The sequence below is a fragment of the Helianthus annuus genome, chromosome 16 (assembly GCF_002127325.2).
Source record: "Helianthus annuus cultivar XRQ/B chromosome 16, HanXRQr2.0-SUNRISE, whole genome shotgun sequence".
Classification (NCBI taxonomy): domain Eukaryota; kingdom Viridiplantae; phylum Streptophyta; class Magnoliopsida; order Asterales; family Asteraceae; genus Helianthus; species Helianthus annuus.
Genome location: NC_035448.2, coordinates 122,020,534 through 122,039,391, shown reverse-complemented (window position 1 = coordinate 122,039,391; position 18,858 = coordinate 122,020,534). Strand labels below are relative to the sequence as shown.

General features: G+C 38.7%; 2 protein-coding genes across 2 annotated transcripts; one reads left to right on the top strand and one right to left on the bottom strand.

Annotated features, from left to right (window-relative positions):
- Positions 1-2,249: 2,249 nt before the first annotated feature.
- LOC110916053 (protein diaphanous homolog 1-like) lies at positions 2,250-2,874 on the top strand. The gene has a single exon (XM_022160797.2). The coding sequence runs from the start codon at positions 2,285-2,287 to the stop codon at positions 2,681-2,683; it is 399 nt and encodes a 132-aa protein (XP_022016489.1). The 5' UTR covers positions 2,250-2,284; the 3' UTR covers positions 2,684-2,874.
- Positions 2,875-3,364: 490 nt separating this feature from the next.
- On the bottom strand, positions 3,365-4,451 carry LOC110917057. Its single transcript, XM_022161677.2, has 2 exons — positions 3,691-4,451; positions 3,365-3,604 (listed from the first exon to the last, which is right to left on the bottom strand). The coding sequence occupies exons 1-2, from the start codon at positions 4,163-4,165 to the stop codon at positions 3,465-3,467; spliced, it is 615 nt and encodes a 204-aa protein (XP_022017369.1). The 5' UTR covers positions 4,166-4,451; the 3' UTR covers positions 3,365-3,464.
- Between the last annotated feature and the right edge of the window lie 14,407 nt (positions 4,452-18,858).

The window sequence follows — 18,858 nt, the reverse complement described above, 5'->3', positions numbered from 1 at the left end:
AGTGTGTCTTGCGCGCGCGCAGAAGCTTTCACCAGTTAATGCCAGTGCAGTTACACTTCAACATTTTAAACTGACGAGTCAATGGTTTTGATTGAGAATTAAATGACGAATTAAAGTGCATTGAAGATGTTTAATGCAGTTTAATTCTCCCATTTAATTCGTTTTTCAGTTTCGACTTCAGATCTGCAGTATAAATAGGTGGACATCCATGTAGCAAAAACACACCGAAAACTACAGCAGATACAATCTTCTCCCTCTGAATCTTCTTCTTCTTTAAGCAGCAAGGTACACCTTCGGATTGGAGTCAAGACCGGCAGTGCAACTGCTTTAGGCTGTTGTATCCTGGAAACAAACGAGTTCTCCTAAGAGACTCAAAATTTGTTTTAAAGGACCCATGTTTAACACGATCCTCAGCCAAGAACCTTTTTAATTTCTATAATTCTGTTCTTGTTTTTCTTTTGATTTCAGTTGTAACTGTATTGCATTTCTGCTTTCCTTTTTCAGTTGTAATTCAAGTTAATATTAAAAGTTTTATTTATTTTTGCACGAATGGATTTCTACACAACTACTGTTGCCCTACAATCACCAAAGTTCATATTGTTTTTGTTTGGTCTTTGAAATCACGGAATCAGAAATGTATTTTACTAGTGCTTCAGTGCCCGTATATTTATTAATTAGATAACGAGTAACGGACATTATAGAGGTGTGAAGTGGTTTGATAATGCCCCTAACACCTCTCTTGTGGGCATTATAGAGGCATTAAGAAATAGGAACATTTCTAATAAAATGTCAAATGAGTAGAAAAAAATTTGAAAGTAATAATTGAATGGGCGCTAACCGTGTAAAACGCCTAATTAGGAGAAAAAAATTGGAAAGTAATCATTGAATGAACGTTAACCGTTACACATTTTTTGTAGGGTGTTATGATACTGATGTGACAGAAAATGCCCTTAAGAGACATTAACCATTACAGATGGCCTTAGACATTAAAAATTTGGGTTATTTGGATTTTATCACCCCTAACTATTGGCTATTGGCCGCTGTCACCTCCAACTATCACTTTGACGCCTGTCACTCCCAACTTAACACTTAGTGTGTTATGTCACCAAGTCGTTAAGTGATCACTAACTTTTGATCATGTTACTATACTTTTGGGGTGTCCTAAGATCCCTAAAACCTTCCTATGATCCCTATGACACCCCCATAAGTATAGTAACATGATCAAAAGCTAGTGATCAGTTAACGACTTGGTGACAGAACACACTAAATGTTAAGTTAAGGATGACGGGCGTCAAAGTGATATTTGAGGGTGCAGCGGCCAATAACCAATAGTTGAAATAATAAAATCTAATAACCTAAAATTTTTGGGTTCAGCCGAGGCAAATAATAAAATACATGGTCATTAAATACTTAGCAAGTAAAAAATCCTATTACACCCAATACAAAAGATTGCAAATTTTCAAAATTTAATGGAAATCCTTCAAAATGCTAATTTGGATGGTGATAGGTAAAAAAAAAGGAAGGTAATCCCTAAAAAAAAGGTTTGAAATCCGGCAAGAAAGAAAAAAAGGCAAAAACTAGGTCTGGGAAGGAGAAAAAGAGAAAAAAAATACGATTAACAATGTTTAAAATCTGGTTAGTTGATTCAAAACATATAAAGCTAACCACTATAACCATCTATAATCGTTTAATATAATCACACTCAACTTTACAACAGTCTTTGTTTAATTGTTTAATAATCCTTACATTAATTATAAAACGGTATGAGTTATATATAAAATAAAAAATCTACAGAGTTACTCGACCCAATTCTTAAAGGTAGATCCGTCCACGTTTGGAATATAAAATGTTTAAAGGCAAGAATGTACTTATTTTGACAAATTATGCATTATACCACAATCTAAAACAAATTGCCAGCCGTTAAATGAAGAAAAAAAATATTTGCCAGCGGTTAAATAAAAAAAATCAATTTGCCAGGTTTTTGTCATAATACAATCTATAATATATATAGCTCGTTTTACTAATTTATGCATGGGAAATGATAATTAATCCCTTTACATAAAAGTACAAAGATTTAAGTTATATTTTTTTATAACGGGTTATAAATTAAAAGCACATGGTAAGATAGTCTAAAGTCGTTCCAATTTATATAACAAATTAAATCAATAACTTTTAAAAAAATTAGTTAAAATATATATTATCTCACTAATCCGATTACTATCCTCTATATAAATGGTGTGTTCCAACACACCATTTCTACAACAATTACATTCTAACTCTCAAAATGTCTTCCACAACCCTCATTGCCTTTTCCCTTATTGTCACACTAGTTTTCTCTAACAACCTCCAAACCATCGCGGCACGTCGCCTCTCGTCGATCCCTGGAGTCCCTGGTCTCCCCTCGTCGATCCCTGGAGTCCCTGGTCTCCCCTCGTCGTTCCCTGGAGTCCCTGGTCTCCCCTCATTGCCACCGTTTCCCGGTTTGCCTCCCTTCACCCCATCCAATGGCCTCCCTACATTGCCAACGCCTCCCTTCACCCCACCCACTGGCCTCCCTACACTACCATTGCCTCCGTTTAACCCGTCGCTTCCCAACTTCCCGTTCCCTATCGGTACACCCTCTATTGTTCCGCCGGTTGCAGGGATATTCACTCCTCCAGTAGCTGGAACCGTTAATCCATGAAGTTTTACGTAGGCTACATGGATATGTTATTATTTTCCATAATATGGTGTTATTATTATATATGTAATGTTTGATGTTTGATGGTTATAATTCAAGATTATGACTGTGGAGATTATGTATGTTGGATTCCTAGAGCTTTAAAGATTGTTTAATCGTTTAAAATGTGTTGGGTTTTGGTTTTGATGTTTTAACATTTCTTTAACAATATGTTCATTTCAAAATTTGGATTGACTTGTTAGAATCGCCCTTCTACTTCATAATAACACTCAAAGTTACATGGTTCAACATTGTGTAAAAAAGCTAAACGTTATCAAAACATTTAGGCTAAATATTTAAACACGTTATGAGAAAATTCAAAAGATTAATTTGAAAATTGATAGGACTTTCATGGTTAAACATTAGACTAGTGGGTATGGTTCGGCTCATCCCCACGGGGATGAGCCTCCACGTAGGCGCCACGTAGACGGCCCGTGGAGGATGAGCCAAATGAGGGATGGAGGGGGATGGAGGATGGGGCCCCACCTCATTATTTTATAATTTTCTATTGTTTAATTTAATTACCAAGATAATAAAAACTTTATAAAATTTAAAAAACACCACATCAAACAACATAAATAATTTCATTCCATAAAAAAAAAATTACATTCCCTAAAAAAAAAAAAGAAACCGAAAATAAAAAAAAATTACATTTCCTAAAAAATAAAAAGAAACCGAAAATAAAAAATAAAAAAAATTACGTTTCCTAAAACCTACGACGTCCATTTTTTTTTCACCTCTTCCTTCATCCTCCGATAAACCTCACGTTCATCCTCCGGAACCGATTCGAGACGGATTCGACATCACGAGCCTCCCCATGCTCCATAATCGCGTTAAACCTATCCGTTGCCTTCTTCCAAAAACTACTACCCGTTTGGTTGTTTCCTAAAATTTTAAAAATAGTGCATTAGTAAAAAAAATTAAATTTTATAAAAAAAATAGAAACCGAAAATTAAAAAAAAAAATTATACCGACTATCGGGCAATTAGAGGCCTTAGTATACGCCATAGCTAGCGCCTCCTCTTCTACTTTCGTCCATTGCCTCCCCTTTGCTCTCGGTTTTTGCGCGGTTTCGGGTTCAACCATCTTTCCCTTCCCTTTCTTTTTTTTGCGCGTGAGCTCTTGCGGTGGTGATTCGGGGACGACTTCTTCATCATCATCTTCAAGTTGAACCGGGGGTTGCGATTGGGATTGTAGTTGTTCAAACGTGTTGCGTTGCATGATTTGTTGGAGCGCTTGATATTGTTGAACTTGTTGTAGTTGAGACATTTGTGAGAAGGCGTTGGGTGTTTGTTGGAAACCCGAAAACGGAAATTGCGAAGCCCCCCACGAAGGATCCATAGTCGGAGTGTAAGCGGGACTAGAAAAAAAATTAGGTTGGTTCGGATTGGGATTATTCGGGTTGGGGTTGTTCGGGTTGGGGTTGTTTGGGTTGAATGGATTCATGTTTGGGAGAGAATGGTATAAAAAATATAGAGTTTTTTTATAAAAAAGGATGAGAAATGGAGAAGAATGGGAGTAGAATGAGAGAAATTGGTTTAAAAAAGGATTGGGATTGTGGTATTTATTTAAAAGGAAATTGAATTTTTTTTTTTTAATAAACTAGCCGTTTTTTAACGGTCGGATTTTTGAATGAGGCTCGGCCCACCCGGCTGTGGGTGGCCGATGTTGATGGAAGCCGGGCCAGGGGGGCGGTGTGGGGGTCCGGCGCCGGGCCAAGCCGGGCCAAGCCGGCCCCCATACCCACTAGTCTTAGTAACCCTAAGGTTATGTGTTACGTTTTCAACTATTTTCAAGCCCCCCTCTCATGGAAATTTTTATTGGCTATGACATGAGGTACACCCGGCTAACACCTCCAGGCTGCTAAACCTGGAGTGTTAAGAGTATAAAAGCGTTCACATCCCATTCTTTATCCTTGTCCATATAACTTAACTAGATATCACTATTCCATATAGGGATTTATCTCTTATATTTTTAAAATCTCTAGGTCTCATTTCTTATCCATAAAAGTATAAGGATTTACTTTAGCTTTCCATAAATATAAAAACTTACTTTAGTTTTTCTTGAAAATATATCGACAAGGGATATTGAAAGGAATTGGATGAAGTGATGTTATTTTTCTAGTTTCTTAAATATAATGGATGAAATCAATATAAGGTATGGGATGTGAATGCTGTCGATAGTTCAAATAGTTATATATTATTGTATATAATATTGTTCCAAGAAATTATTGTATACTTTAAAGCTCATAAAAAATTATAAATATATTTGATTATATATTATTAATCAAAGCTAAAGATGTTGGTAATTTTGGGTTATCGACATAATTTTAGTGGTATTGGTTAACTTGTCGATTAAGTTAGTATTATAGTAAAGTACAGTTTCAGTCCCTAAGTTTTACACCCAATTGCAGGTTCAACCCTCATTTAAAAAAAAATCAACAGTCCAGTCCCTGTGGTTGCCAATTGCTCATAATCAGGACCTTGGGCCAAACTGACCGTTTGTATTTCTATGAAAAGACTAAAATATCCCCAAACTTTACTTACAGTTTTAGTCCCTAAATGTTCTTCTACATAAATTCCCCCCATATTTAAAACAATTCCTAATCTAGGAACTAAACACTAATTAACCTTACTTAACATGCAATATGAACCTAATAACAACAACAACAATAGCCCGTAATAACAAATTAAACTAGATTTGAAACATACTTAAGTTGGTTTTGACCTCTATGTTAGTCAAGCATATTTGGTCCTCATTTGACCTCTGTTTTGTTGCCTAATGTCTGAACATCAAAACACCTCACCTTAGCCAAACATGTTTCAACATCCAAACTCAATTATAGTTAAATGCACTTGTTCGATCAAATATCTCACTCGAATAAAAGCTTATCTAGTGTCATATACTTGTTCATTATCTACTGTGATATACTTGTTCATTCAAATACAGATACTCAGTTAAATTGTACAGTGAAAATGGACATTCAATACTAGTTCATTCAAATGACTAAAGACAACAGGTCAACCCGAAACAATTATAGTTCATTCAAGAACATGTTCATCTAGCCACATCACAAACAAATTTCCAAATGCTAGACAAAAGCTTTTCAAAACTTAATAAACACTAATAAGTAGACTTAAATAAGCTTTCCAGATACTAGCATACCGTCTAAGCATTCAATGGTCCGACTATATACCCTTCAAGTAGCATCATTCGTATAGAAACAACAGTAAGCAGACTTAAATAAAATCCATCATCAATGATAAAATGTCATAAATAAGTCATAGAACATAGAGGAATATCCAAAACAAGGGTTACTGATGATCACAAATCTCACATACCAAAAACTGGACCAACCTAAGTAACTCAAATAACCTGTTGTAAGAAACACTGATCATCAACTACTACAACCCAAAAATGACCAGACCAAACTAATCAATGACAAGAGTTATAGTTACGATCTTAGATATGCATCATATAAGTACAGCAGAAACAAAGTTCTGCCCGAAACCCCCTACTGGTCCTCATTAGGACCCGGTATTAGATTCTTACGTACTCTTTAGTGACCTGCATCATATAAAACCTACTTTGGAGGCTCATGAAGAGTGACATGGTTTCCTAGGGATGATCAATAGTTTAGGTTGTATGAAATGGGAGTGGGAAAATTGTCCAACATCGTGGGACAGGTAACACAGTAGCGGATTTCATAAAAAAGGGGTATGATGCTTGAAGCTGTTGCATCTCAAGATCTTTGGATTTGGCATGCATTCTTTGGTGTGCCTGTCGGAAATAACAATTTAAATATTCTTAATTAATCATCCATTTTCAACGACCATATGAACGGTGTTGGGCCGAATGGATCTTTTTTTGTTAACAATGCGGAGTATAAACATGGTTATCATCTGACGGATGGTATATATCCAGATTGGGTTGTGTTCATAAAATCATTTACCCAGGGAACGATGTTAAACGAAAAGAGACGTAAGTTTAATGGGGCTCAAATGGCGGCACGAAAGGACATCGAACGAGCGTTTGGTGTTTTGTAATCAAGATGCCACATTTTGAAAGTGCCGTGTAGATGGGAAAACCTAGTATTCGAAATGTGATGTACGCGTGCATTATTTTGCATAACATGATTTAGGAGGATTATGGACGTGCAATTTGCGTGTATTACGAGGAGACAAATCAACCAAGCACCGTAGAATTAGGTGATGAAGAAAAAGAAACGAAGTTGAATGAAATTAAACATAATACAACACATCACAACCTTCGAGCGGATTTGATTGAACACATTTAGAGCATTTCACGAGACGACCCAAAGGAAGACGAAGACGAGAATTAAAGTTTATGTAGTTTTTTAAATTAATGTTTTTATTCAATTAATATTAGTGTTCTTAAATTAATTTTAATTGATTATATATAATTTTTAGAGTGAATTGCAAGGATTGTCCTTTATCTTTATAACCATTTGCAGGCATTGTCCTTTATGTTTAAAATTGACGAGTTTTGTACTTTATGTTTTCAAATCATACACGTTTTGTCCTTTAGCCCTAACCCAGTTAGATTTTTCTGTCAAATCTGGTCATGTGCAATGCACATGAGGGTAAAATTGTCTTTTCACCCTATTCTTTAAAAATACATATAAAAAAAATATATTATATATAATAACACAACCCTCATCCCACCACCACTCATCCCTTTACCACCACCAACAAGTCAGCAACCACCATCCTCTATCCGACTGTCCCCACCTGCCAAACCACCACCACCCACTATCAGCACAACATTAGTCTATTTTATCTTGTTTTTAAATTATTTTAGGATATTGTAAAAACTCGATGATGCCACTGACAACTATTAAGCCATTAATATGTTGACTCGATGATGCCATTGACCATTTTTGAAACAAGAGTAAAGGTGGTCGAAGGTGAGCTCCATCAATGTTTTCAATTTCTGAGCTACTACATTTCCCCAAAAAACTTTGTTCAGAGTCTGATTTTGATTCCGATTCAGATTCAGATGACAATTGAGGTGGGTTTGAATTAGGATTTTGAAATTGGGGGTTTTTTATTTGTAGGGTTTGAAATTGGGGAGAGGGCGTGGGCTGTGTTGTGCTGGTCGGCTGGTGGAGGTGAACCAGTGGTGGCGGTGGTCGGGTGGTGGTGGCTGGTTGTAAGGGGTTGGAAGTTTGGGGGGTTGAATACATGGTGGCTGGTTGTAAGGGGTTTGAAGTCTGAAGTTTGGCTGGTGGAGGTGAACCAATTCGGTGGGGGTTTGACGTTTGGGGGTTGAATACATGGTGAGTCTTTCATACTTTTGATTAAATACTTGTATATGATTTAAATTTATTGTTTTATGGTTCTTTGTGAACGGAACAATTGGGAGCTTGAAGTTTAATTATGGAGAATGAGTAGTCTGCAGGTAGGGGAGGTTGGTGGTGGTGAGGGGTGGGAGTGGGTGGTGGCAGATGGTGGTGCTGGTGGCAGGAGGTGGTGGTGAGGCTGCTTTAATTAATATTTTTTTCTTTTTTTTATGTATTTTTAAAGAATAGGGTGAAAAGACAAATTTACCCTCATGTGCATTGCACATGACCAGATTTGACAGAAAAATCTAACTGAGTTAGGACTAAAGGACAAAACGTGTAAAATTTGAAAACATAAAGTACAAAACTCGTCAATTTTAAACATAAAGGACAGCGCCTGCAAATGAGTATAAAGATAAAGGACAATCCTTGCAATTCACTCTAATTTTTAAATAGAAAATAATAATATTAAATAGATGACATGTGTCGAATAATGCCCATCTTCCATGTCCCTTCCCACACCCTCTTTTTTTCCACCACATCACTATTCTGACGCGTGCTTATGTAGCGTTTATATGTCGCATAACGTCTCATCTTCAAGCCCATCCACACAGTGTGGTCTAAGGGAAACGGAAACAAATATACGAAAAGATTTTGAAATCCTATCAACTGACTCAAAATGTGGTTAACCACTCTAACTATCTATCATTGTTTAATAAAATCACACGTAATCATTATAACGACCGTCGTTTAGAAGTCGTAGAGCAGTCTATAAAACGTTAGTATATGTTACATGTAAAACAGAAAAATAAAAATAAACCAGGAGATTATTTGAACCCATCATATAAGTATAAGGAGGACCACACATGATTGGAATATAAAATGTATATAAAGGCAACAAGAATGTACCTATTTTGACAAATCATACATTATATCACAATCTAGATCAATTTGCCAGCCGTTAAATATAAAAAGAAATCGATTTGCTATATTTTGTCATATACAAATCAATAATAGATAGCTCGTTTTACTAATATATGCATGAAATATATAACTCGTTTTTGTCGTCTACAAATTAATAATATATAGTGTGAAATTCTTTAAATAAATAGATAATATCTTCAAAAACTATTTAAATGAATGCAAGTTAAAAAGGTAATCCTAAAGAACACCGATTCTAATTCATGGGGGTTAGAACCAAAATGTAGTCTCGAAAAGGGGGTCAATTCTTAATCTATCCTAATCAATGACTGGTGATGCCTTGAGAGTAAGGGGCTGTTTGGTAGCCTCTGAATGGTCATTAAGAGGCTACCTCTTAATGGAACCATTAAGAATTTTACCAATTAGAAGGTAGAAGAATGTGACATGTGATGATTTACCATTTAGATGTTACCTCTTAACCATTCAGACTTGAGGTTACCTCTTATTCATTCAGAGGTTTTAAACTATTAAGAGGTAGCATCTGAATGGTCATTAAGAGGCTACCAAACAACCCCTAATCTGAAAAACAGGAAACACAGTAAGTTCATCTCAAGGAGGAGAAGATGGGGTTCTCCTCGTAACCATCTCCGGCGTGAGAATAAGTATCGCTTTAGGAATTAAACGAGTGTGTGTTGATAGTGAGAGTGAGAGAGGACCGATCCTTAAACCTGTGGTTGAAGTTTGTTATCTATAGCCGAAGAATGTGGAGGAGATGGGCTGATGGGTCTTAGGCCGGACGTCGCCAGCAAGGATTATCCGGTTTGTCCCCTCTAACACAACAAATAGTGTTTGCAGAGGTAGAGGGACATTGGCGCACGGTGGTTGGTGTCACGTGGCTTGCCGAGTGTACTTGTTGTCGAGTCTGTCATCAGCTGCGAGTGAAGATCGCGAAGCAATGAATAGCACACGTTGATTGGCTACACATCACGGTCCTTTTGTACTTCTTGTCTCCTCCACAATTAATCATCGTGAGAATTGTATGGGCAGAGCCTAGGGCAAGTTAATTGACTGCAGGCTCGTGCCACTTATACTAGTTGTACTTGCACTAATTGTCTTTGATGTGTGTGCGCAAATGGGGTCCACACGTAAGCTTTGAAAGTTGTTGAGTTTTGTATTGATTAAGATTGGGTATGGTCTTCTGCACGCATGACTTGTAAACCTTTGCGCGAATTTAAGAGTGGCGGATCTAGAAAACCTTCATAGGGGTAACGTCTTAAAAGAAAGGGGTAACGAAATCGAAAAAACGTTAAAAAATTGTCAAATTTTTTCAAAATTTACACTACCGCCGGAGCGCCAAGGGGTAGCCTCCGCTACCCCTTCTCATATGGTACATCCGCCCCTGTTTAAGACCATACCTCTCGAAATCTCGAAAAAACAGTTTGAAATCGGGCAAGGAAGAAAATAGCAAATACAAGCTCCAGAGGGAAAAGAAAAGAAGAAGAAAATTACACAAATCCGGTCAACTTATTCAAGAGTTATTAGATTAGCTACTCTAATAATCTATTATCGTTTATATAATCACACATCAATTTTACATAGGTCGTCATTTAAAAATCGTAAGGTCAATCGAAGAATGATAGCTAGTATATGTTACATATAACATAGAAAACAAAAACTACAAGGCAATTGATTCGATCCTATAAGGTATTGTGCCCATGCTTGCCATATACAAAAGGTATAAAATAATGTACGTATTTTGAAAAGTCAAGCATTATATCACAAGAGTAGGATCAAATACAAACTATATTTTGCATACAAACCGTAAGAATCATTTAAAAAATGCCATATGGCATCCAACCCATTATAGAGAAATGATTAAATAATATCCTAAATAATATCAATTATATTGAACTCCCTATAAATATGCTAACACGCAATTAATTCTTTATTTGGATCTTCTTTTTGTTTTCAATGTGCTGATTAAGAAAAGTGTTGATATCATTCAAATGTGTGCTAAAATCAGTTATCTTGATTAATTTTTATGTGCTAATATAATTCAAAAGTGCTACTTTTATGTATGTATTCTTCTGGTATGTTGCTAAGTTAACTTTTTTTTAAGTGCTAGAATCTGTTCTTACGGTTTGTAGGATAAATATGGTTTGTACCGGAACTATATCACAATCTAGTTCAACTTCCAGCCGTTAAAAAAATCAATTTGCTAAGTTAATTTTTGTCTTATACAAATTGATAATCTATAGCTCGTTTTACTAATTTATGCATGCGAAATATATTTAGTCTATAGTTTTCAATAACGGGTTAAAAAATTAAAAGCACATGGTAAGATAGTAAAAATTCGTCTAAAATGTATTCTATTTTTTTATATATTCTATTCTTAAAGGCATAAATCGATTAATTGCCGTTTAAGAGAACCTTCTCAATAAAAGATTAGAAAAATAATTAAATTATCACTAATATGAATACCATCCTTTATATATAATCGATTCCTAGAAACATCATTTCAACATTTTCATACCAATTCCAAATTCCAAACAGTCTTCCAAAATGGCTTCGACAACCCACATTGTCTTTTCCCTTTTTGTCACACTAGTTTTCTCTAGCAACCTCCAAACCACCGCGGCACGCCGCCTCTCGTCGGTCCCTGGTCCTCCCTCATTGCCACCGTTTCCTGGTACCGGTAACGGCCTCCCTACATTACCATTGCCTCCCTTTACCCCATCCAACGGCCTCCCTACATTACCATTGTCTCCCTTTACCCCATCCAACGGCCTCCCTACATTACCATTGCCTCCCTTTACCCCATCCAACGGCCTCCCTACACTACCATTGCCCCCGTTTAACCCGTCACTTCCCAACTTCCCGTTCCCTATCGGTACGCCCTCTATTGTTCCGCCATTGGCCGGGATATTCACTCCTCCAGTAGCTGGAACCGTTCATCCTTGATGCTACCTAGGCTACATGAATATGTTATCCCTTTGCTATAATATGTAATGTTTGATGGTTATAATTCAATATTATGTCTATGGAGATGTATGTTGGATTTTTTTATAAGAGCATTGAAGATTGTTTAATCCTTTTAAATGTGCGTATTTTTCGTTTTGATATTTTATATATTTCTTTAACGATTTGTGCATCTCAAACTTTGGATTGACTTGTTAGAAATTAGAATAGCCCTTCTACCTAATAATATAATAAGTTAACAATGATTTACTCTTAGACTGTTATGTTATTATCTTACATTTAAAGTGATACGGATTCGTAATAGTGGAGGCTAGAAAACCCTAGCCTAATAAACCTTCAACGCACGAACACGCGATGAAGAAGATAACCTCGATTAGAAAACCCTAATCGAAAAAATTGGAGAACAAGCCGTTCAACCAGAAGTTCAATATGATAAAAATTGAAAATAATCAAAACTAATGTTTCCACCGTTCAAAACCAAACATATAAACAATCCAAACAATTAAAGATAAAATAAAGATTTAAAATTTGAAAAACAATAAAAAAGATAAACATCCAGTGGGCCGGCCGAATTCCTCATCCACTCGCATCTGGGCCAGCAACACAAGCAACATCATCTTGGGCTTCATCAGTTCTGGGCTTGTTGGTGAGCGGATCCGTATCATCCTCCCCCTCTAAAAAACGACTCGTCCCCGAGTCCATATCAGTTAAGTCGTCACCGACATACGGAGTTAGATCAGCAACGTTGAAGGTTGCGGAAACCTTATAGTGCCCGGGGAGATCAATTTTGTAAGCGTTGTCGTTAATACGTTTGAGAACACGAAAAGGTCCATCCGCTCGCGGCTTTAGTTTACCCGATCTACCGTGTGGAAAGCGCTCTTTACGCAAATATACCCAAACCAAATCACCTTCCTCAAAAACGACCTTTTTTCGATGTTGATTGACACGTGACTGGTAACGTAAATTATGTTTAACAATCTGGTCGCGTACCTGTTCGTGTAATTCTTTAATCTGTTTTGCACGTTGCTCGCCATCCGCACTGTAGGATTCCGCGGCTGGAAAAGGAGCTAAATCGAGTGGCGTAAAAGGGTTACGTCCGTAAACAACCAAAAATGGGCTCCGGCCTGTAGAACTGTGGTTTGACCGATTGTATGCAAACTCCGCTTGCGAAAGAACTAGATCCCACTTTTTCGGATTACTACCAACAAGTGTGCGTAATAAATTCCCTAAACTTCTGTTGGTGACTTCGGTTTGGCCATCTGTTTGGGGGTGATGCGAACTGCTAAATTGTAACTTAGCCCCCAAGGTTTTCCACAACGTCCTCCAAAAATGACTAACGAACTTTACGTCCCGGTCTGATGTGATAGTTTTTGGTACGCCATGTAGTCGAACGATTTCATCAAAGTACAAACGGGCTATTTGGGAAGCGTCATATGATTTCGAACACGGAATAAAATGTGCCATTTTGGAGAAACGGTCGACCACTACCATAATAGAATCTTTTTTTCGCTGCGTTAACGGGAGTCCCAACACAAAGTCCAAACTGATGTCTTCCCACAGTTGGGTAGGAACTGGTAGCGGCGTATACAACCCTTGGTTAGTATGCTTTGTTTTGGCCAAATGACAAATTCGGCAACGTTCGAGTACCTTGGTAACGGTCTTTGCAATACTAGGCCAAAAAAAACGGTCGTTAACAAGTGCTATTGTTTTGTCGCGGCCGAAGTGTCCCGCTAAAGAACCTTGGTGGCACTCAAGAACCACCGCTTCCCGAAATGACGAGTACGGGACACAAAGGCGTCGGCCTTTAAAAAGCAATCCATGAAGCCGAACAAAAGACAGATATGGGCCGGATGCTGTTTGGGCCCAAACTCTATGAAAATCAGGATCTTGCGGGTAGAGGTCTGTGAACGAGGAGAAGCCCGAAACCGTAAAAACCGAGGTGGCTGCCAAACAATGTCGACGGCTTAATGCATCAGCCACCGAGTTAGATGAACCCGCTTTATGTCGAATAACAAAATTAAAGTCTTGCAACGTTTCTACCCACTTTGCGTGTCTCGGGTTGAGCTTGGCTTGACCTTGAATAAATTTAAGAGCTTGATGATCGGAATACAAAATAAACTCAGCCGGTAACAAATAGTGCCTCCAATATTCCAAGCTCCGCACAATGGCATAAAATTCTTTGTCGTATGTGCTATAACGGCGGCGGGTGTCAGACAATTTTTCACTAAAAAAGGCAATCGGTTTACCTTGTTGGCTCAAAACTCCGCCAATCCCAACCCCAGATGCATCACACTCCACTTGAAAAACCAACTTAAAATCTGGTAGGACTAAAACCAGGGCCGTGGAGACCGCCACCTTGAGCTCGTTAAAAGCCTTTTGAGCCGAAGAAGTCCATTCAAACTTTAAGCTCTTTAAACATTCTGTTATCGGACCCACAATGGTGCTAAAATTCTTGATGAAACGCCGATAAAACGAGGCCAAACCATGAAAACTTCTAACGTCGTGCAAAGATTTTGGTGTTGGCCACATGTTAATAGCCGCCACTTTATTTTCATCCATGCGAATGCCTGTACCTGAAACTAAGTAGCCCAAAAAAACAACTTCATCGGTTAAAAAATGACATTTTTTTCCGTTAGCATAAAGTTTTTGGTCACGTAAAACCAAAAAAATGTCACGCAAATGGGATAAGTGTGCGGCGACGTCGGGGCTATATACCAATATATCGTCGAAATAAACGACGACACATTTGCCGATGAAAGGTTTGAAAATATGGTTCATGAGCCGCATGAAAGTGCTAGGGGCATTCGAAAGGCCAAAGGGCATAACCATCCACTCGTAGAGGCCGTCTCGGGTTTTGAAAGCCGTCTTCCATTCGTCGCCCGGACGCATGCGAATCTGATGATAACCACTTCGCAAGTCTATTTTGGAGAAAACCGTAGACCCATGTAAGTGGTCAAGGAGATCGTCGAATCGTGGGATGGGAAACCGGTACTTGATTGTGATTTTATTAACGGCCCGACTGTCGACACACATACGGAAAGTACCATCCGGTTTCGGTACCAAAAGAGCGGGAACAGCACACGGGCTCATGCTTTCTCGGATTAAACCTTTGTCTAGTAGTTCCGTGACCTGTTTATGTAGTTCCTCAAACTCCCTCGGGTTCATTCGATAGGCCGGTTTATTCGGTATACTCGCGCCCGGAATAAAATCGATACAATGTTGAATCGCTCGTTCCATCGGTAACCCGTGAGGAATATCCTCGGGAAAAACATCACGAAACTCATCAAGAAGGGGCCGAACGGGTGCAGGTATGTGTTGCACGGTATCGTTCGTCTCGGAAATGACCAACCCGAAAATAACCGTAGGCTCATTGGACTTGTGTAGAGCCGTGAATACTGATTTCGGGACAAGTATCGATGAAGCGTCGGCTTGCCTCGGGTCTTCCGGTGCTAAGGTGATTAAAACCCCGTCTTTTTTGAATGTGTACGTATTTTTAAAACCGTCATGTTTAGCTCGTCGGTTATACTGCCAAGGGCGTCCCAAAAGAATGTGACAAGCATCCATTGGTAACACCTCCCACCACACCTCATCCGTATATCTGTTCCCTATCGAAAACTGCACCAAACAACGATGAGAAACTTTTAAAAGATTACCTTTTTTCAGCCAAGTGAGTTGATATGGTGACGGGTGGTCATGTAACTTCAAGTTCAATTTTTCAACCATGGTAGAAGAAACAATGTTTTCACAACTACCACCATCCACAATAACGTTGCAAACCTTCCCTTTTGTCGTGCACTTAGTCCTGAAAATCGTGTTTCTCAACCAAGCCGTATCGTCGGACGACGTGTCGATGTCGACGTGTAACAGTCGTTGGATGATAAGTGCTTCGCCCCTGTCTGGTAAAAGAACGGCCGATGGGGTGTCGCCAGTTTGCTCGTCATCGGTGTCATATGTGGGTTGAGTGTCGTCGACCAAGGTAACCAACTGCTTGTTCGGACATTCTCGTTTCAAGTGACCGATGTCGTTGCATTTGTAACAACGCTGAGTGGAAGATCTGGTAGCGGTTGGAACGATAACTGGCCCGTAGGTGTAGGTTTCGGCTGTTGGGCTGGTTGCTGGGGATCCGGCTTTTGCTGCTGGGCCGAAACCTGGTTGGGCCGAAAAATGGAGGGTCTTGTAGGCTGTTTTTGGCGAAGTGTGAGCTGTGTTTCAACACGTTTTGCAAGGGTGCAAACATCTCCAAAATTCCAATATTGTTGTAAAGAAACAATGTCTGCAATGTCAGTACGTAGACCTCCCAAAAAACGTGCAATCAATTGCTCCTCATCTTTAACAATACCACACCGTAACCTGAGTCGTTCGAACAGCATCACAAAGGCTTCCACGGAAAGGGTTCCCTGTTTGCAATTGTGATATTCCAAGAAGGCGTCTTGTTTGTGGTTAAGAGGCAAAAACTTCGAGGTTAACAACCGTTTCATTTTTTCCCATGTTGCAACTTTCGCTTTACCCTCCCGGTAACGGTTTTTTTGTACGTGTTCCCACCACAAAGAGGCATATTTACGTAAACGTATAGCAACAAGTTGTACTTTTAACGTATCCGGTACCTGACGGAGATCGAAGATGCGTTCCACGGTCGCGAGCCAGTCGATAAAATCGTCAGGTTGCATGGTTCCCTCAAACTCGGGGATTTCGGTTCGTAAACCGAGAGCCCGAATGTGATCCCCGGCTGGAGCAGGTGGTGGACGGTGTCGGGGTTGTCTGTTGGCGAAGACGTTATGAAAATCCTCATCGTCATGGAACAGATTATAACGATCCCACACAACCGAATCGGTTTCGGTCTGTTCTTCCTCTTCGTAATCATGATGATACAAATCATCGGGCTGTTGTTGGCGTAACTCCAATTCCCGAATCCGCTGATTGAGTCGTTCAATTTCGATGTCGCGTGGATCACGTCGATCAAAGTCGTTGCCTCCGGCGGCGAATCTACGGTTCTGCCCACGATCTCTCCAAGCCCCTGACATCTCGGTAACCTGAAACTGCTGATACCACTTGATACGGATTCGTAACAGTGGAGGCTAGAAAACCCTAGCCTAATAAACCTTCAACGCACGAACACGCGATGAAGAAGATAACCTCGATTAGAAAACCCTAATCGAAAAAATTGGAGAACAAGCCGTTCAACCAGAAGTTCAATATGATAAAAATTGAAAATAATCAAAACTAATGTTTCCACCGTTCAAAACCAAACATATAAACAATCCAAACAATTAAAGATAAAATAAAGATTTAAAATTTGAAAAACAATAAAAAAGATAAACATCCAGTGGGCTGGCCGAATTCCTCATCCACTCGCATCTGGGCCAGCAACACAAGCAACATCATCTTGGGCTTCATCAGTTCTGGGCTTGTTGGTGAGCGGAGCCGTATCATAAAGTTTTAACTTTTAATATTATGCTAAAGTTTGATTTGCAATGATGTTAATATATTTGATACTAGGTTACAGCTCGCGTGTACACGCGGTTTAACAAAAGAAAATAGTTTGGATTTGTTGGGATTTAATAAAACAGAATGAAATATGATTCAATACCATGGAACATAGTATGAAGTAGAGGTGTTCAGTTCATGGTTACCTTTAACGGTCAGTTTAAAAATTAAAAAAAAAAAAACAGCCAAAAGGCAATAATAAATAAAGTAAACTGAATTCTTACTTCCATCAATTACACAAAGAAGTCAATAAGCTTATGCTTCTACATCTCTTCGGTAGCAAAAGCATTGCATACATGATGGTAAATATCAAACACTCCTTAATTCAAAAAAGATCCACACAGAACTGATCCAAGGCACTTTTACCTACAAAATTCCCAATTATTGTGTATTGACGTAACATAATAATAACATAAATAAGATTGTTAAGAGACCGAAAAGCGATTTATTGAATATCGAACAATATTAGTTTAAAAGGGTGGTTCGGTTGATCTTGAGGGGTGGCTGGAGGAGATCTCTTATAGTTTAAGGGTCAAGTAGTAATTAGTTTATTTTAATTATCAGTTAATTGAAATAGTATTTGGTTATACGTAGGAGTCCTAGTATCAAGGAAACTTGGCAGTCAAGTTAGTAGTAGTATATATAGGGTCGAGAGTCTTGTTACTTTATATTGTATTTAACCTTTCAGTATTAATAAAAAGAGTCGCTAAAAGTGTTTAGCAAGTTCTGAGTTAACTGGGTTAATTTACGGGTTGGGGTTCAAGGCCACGAGTCAAGAAGTGGTATCAGAGCCTTACGAAGAAGAAACCAATCAGCAGCAATAGAATCCGATCAGAGGCAGTAAACAGAAGCCCTGATCGCAGGAGGAACCTGATTGAAGTCCGGTCGATTACATCGGAACTAGAAGGGAATATTCTGGTCAAAACAAGACCTGTTTCTGAACGCAGGAATCAAGAAAAAAAGAGTAGCAGCGATAATAATGGCGGAACTTTAGGTGGTCGGCGGAATCAAGAAATTGAACCAAACGAATTATAAAACCTGGATGACCTGCATAAAATCTTACCTGCAAGGGCAAGATTTGTGGCAGGTTACGAACGGCACCGATGTCCGGCAAACCACTAACGACATAAACGGAGCAGTCGGTAAGTGGCAGATCAAAGCGGGTCGCGCTATGTTTATTATCAAGACGACGGTTGAAGAAGATATTCTTGATCACATCCAAGATATCGAGTACCCGAAGGCGGCATGGGACACACTCGAATCACTTTTTTCGAAAAAGAATGACGCTCGTCTTCAGATGCTTGAAGGAGAACTATTAACCGCCTCGCAAGGAGATCTATCTGTGTCTCAATACTTCAGAAAAATAAAGAATCTGTGTCGAGAAATAGGCGATCTCGATGTACAATCCAAAATAAGCGAGGCCCGTATGAAACGTATTATTATACACGGGTTG

Coding starts and splice junctions, on each gene's coding strand:
- LOC110916053 (XM_022160797.2), top strand. CDS start 2,285: ATGTCTTCCACAACCCTCATTGCCTTTTCCCTTATTGTCACACTAGTT.
- LOC110917057 (XM_022161677.2), bottom strand. CDS start 4,165: ATGAATCCATTCAACCCAAACAACCCCAACCCGAACAACCCCAACCCG. Junction 3,605..3,690: donor CTCTAATTGCCCGATAGTCG/GTATAATTTTTT, acceptor TTAAAATTTTAG/GAAACAACCAAACGGGTAGT.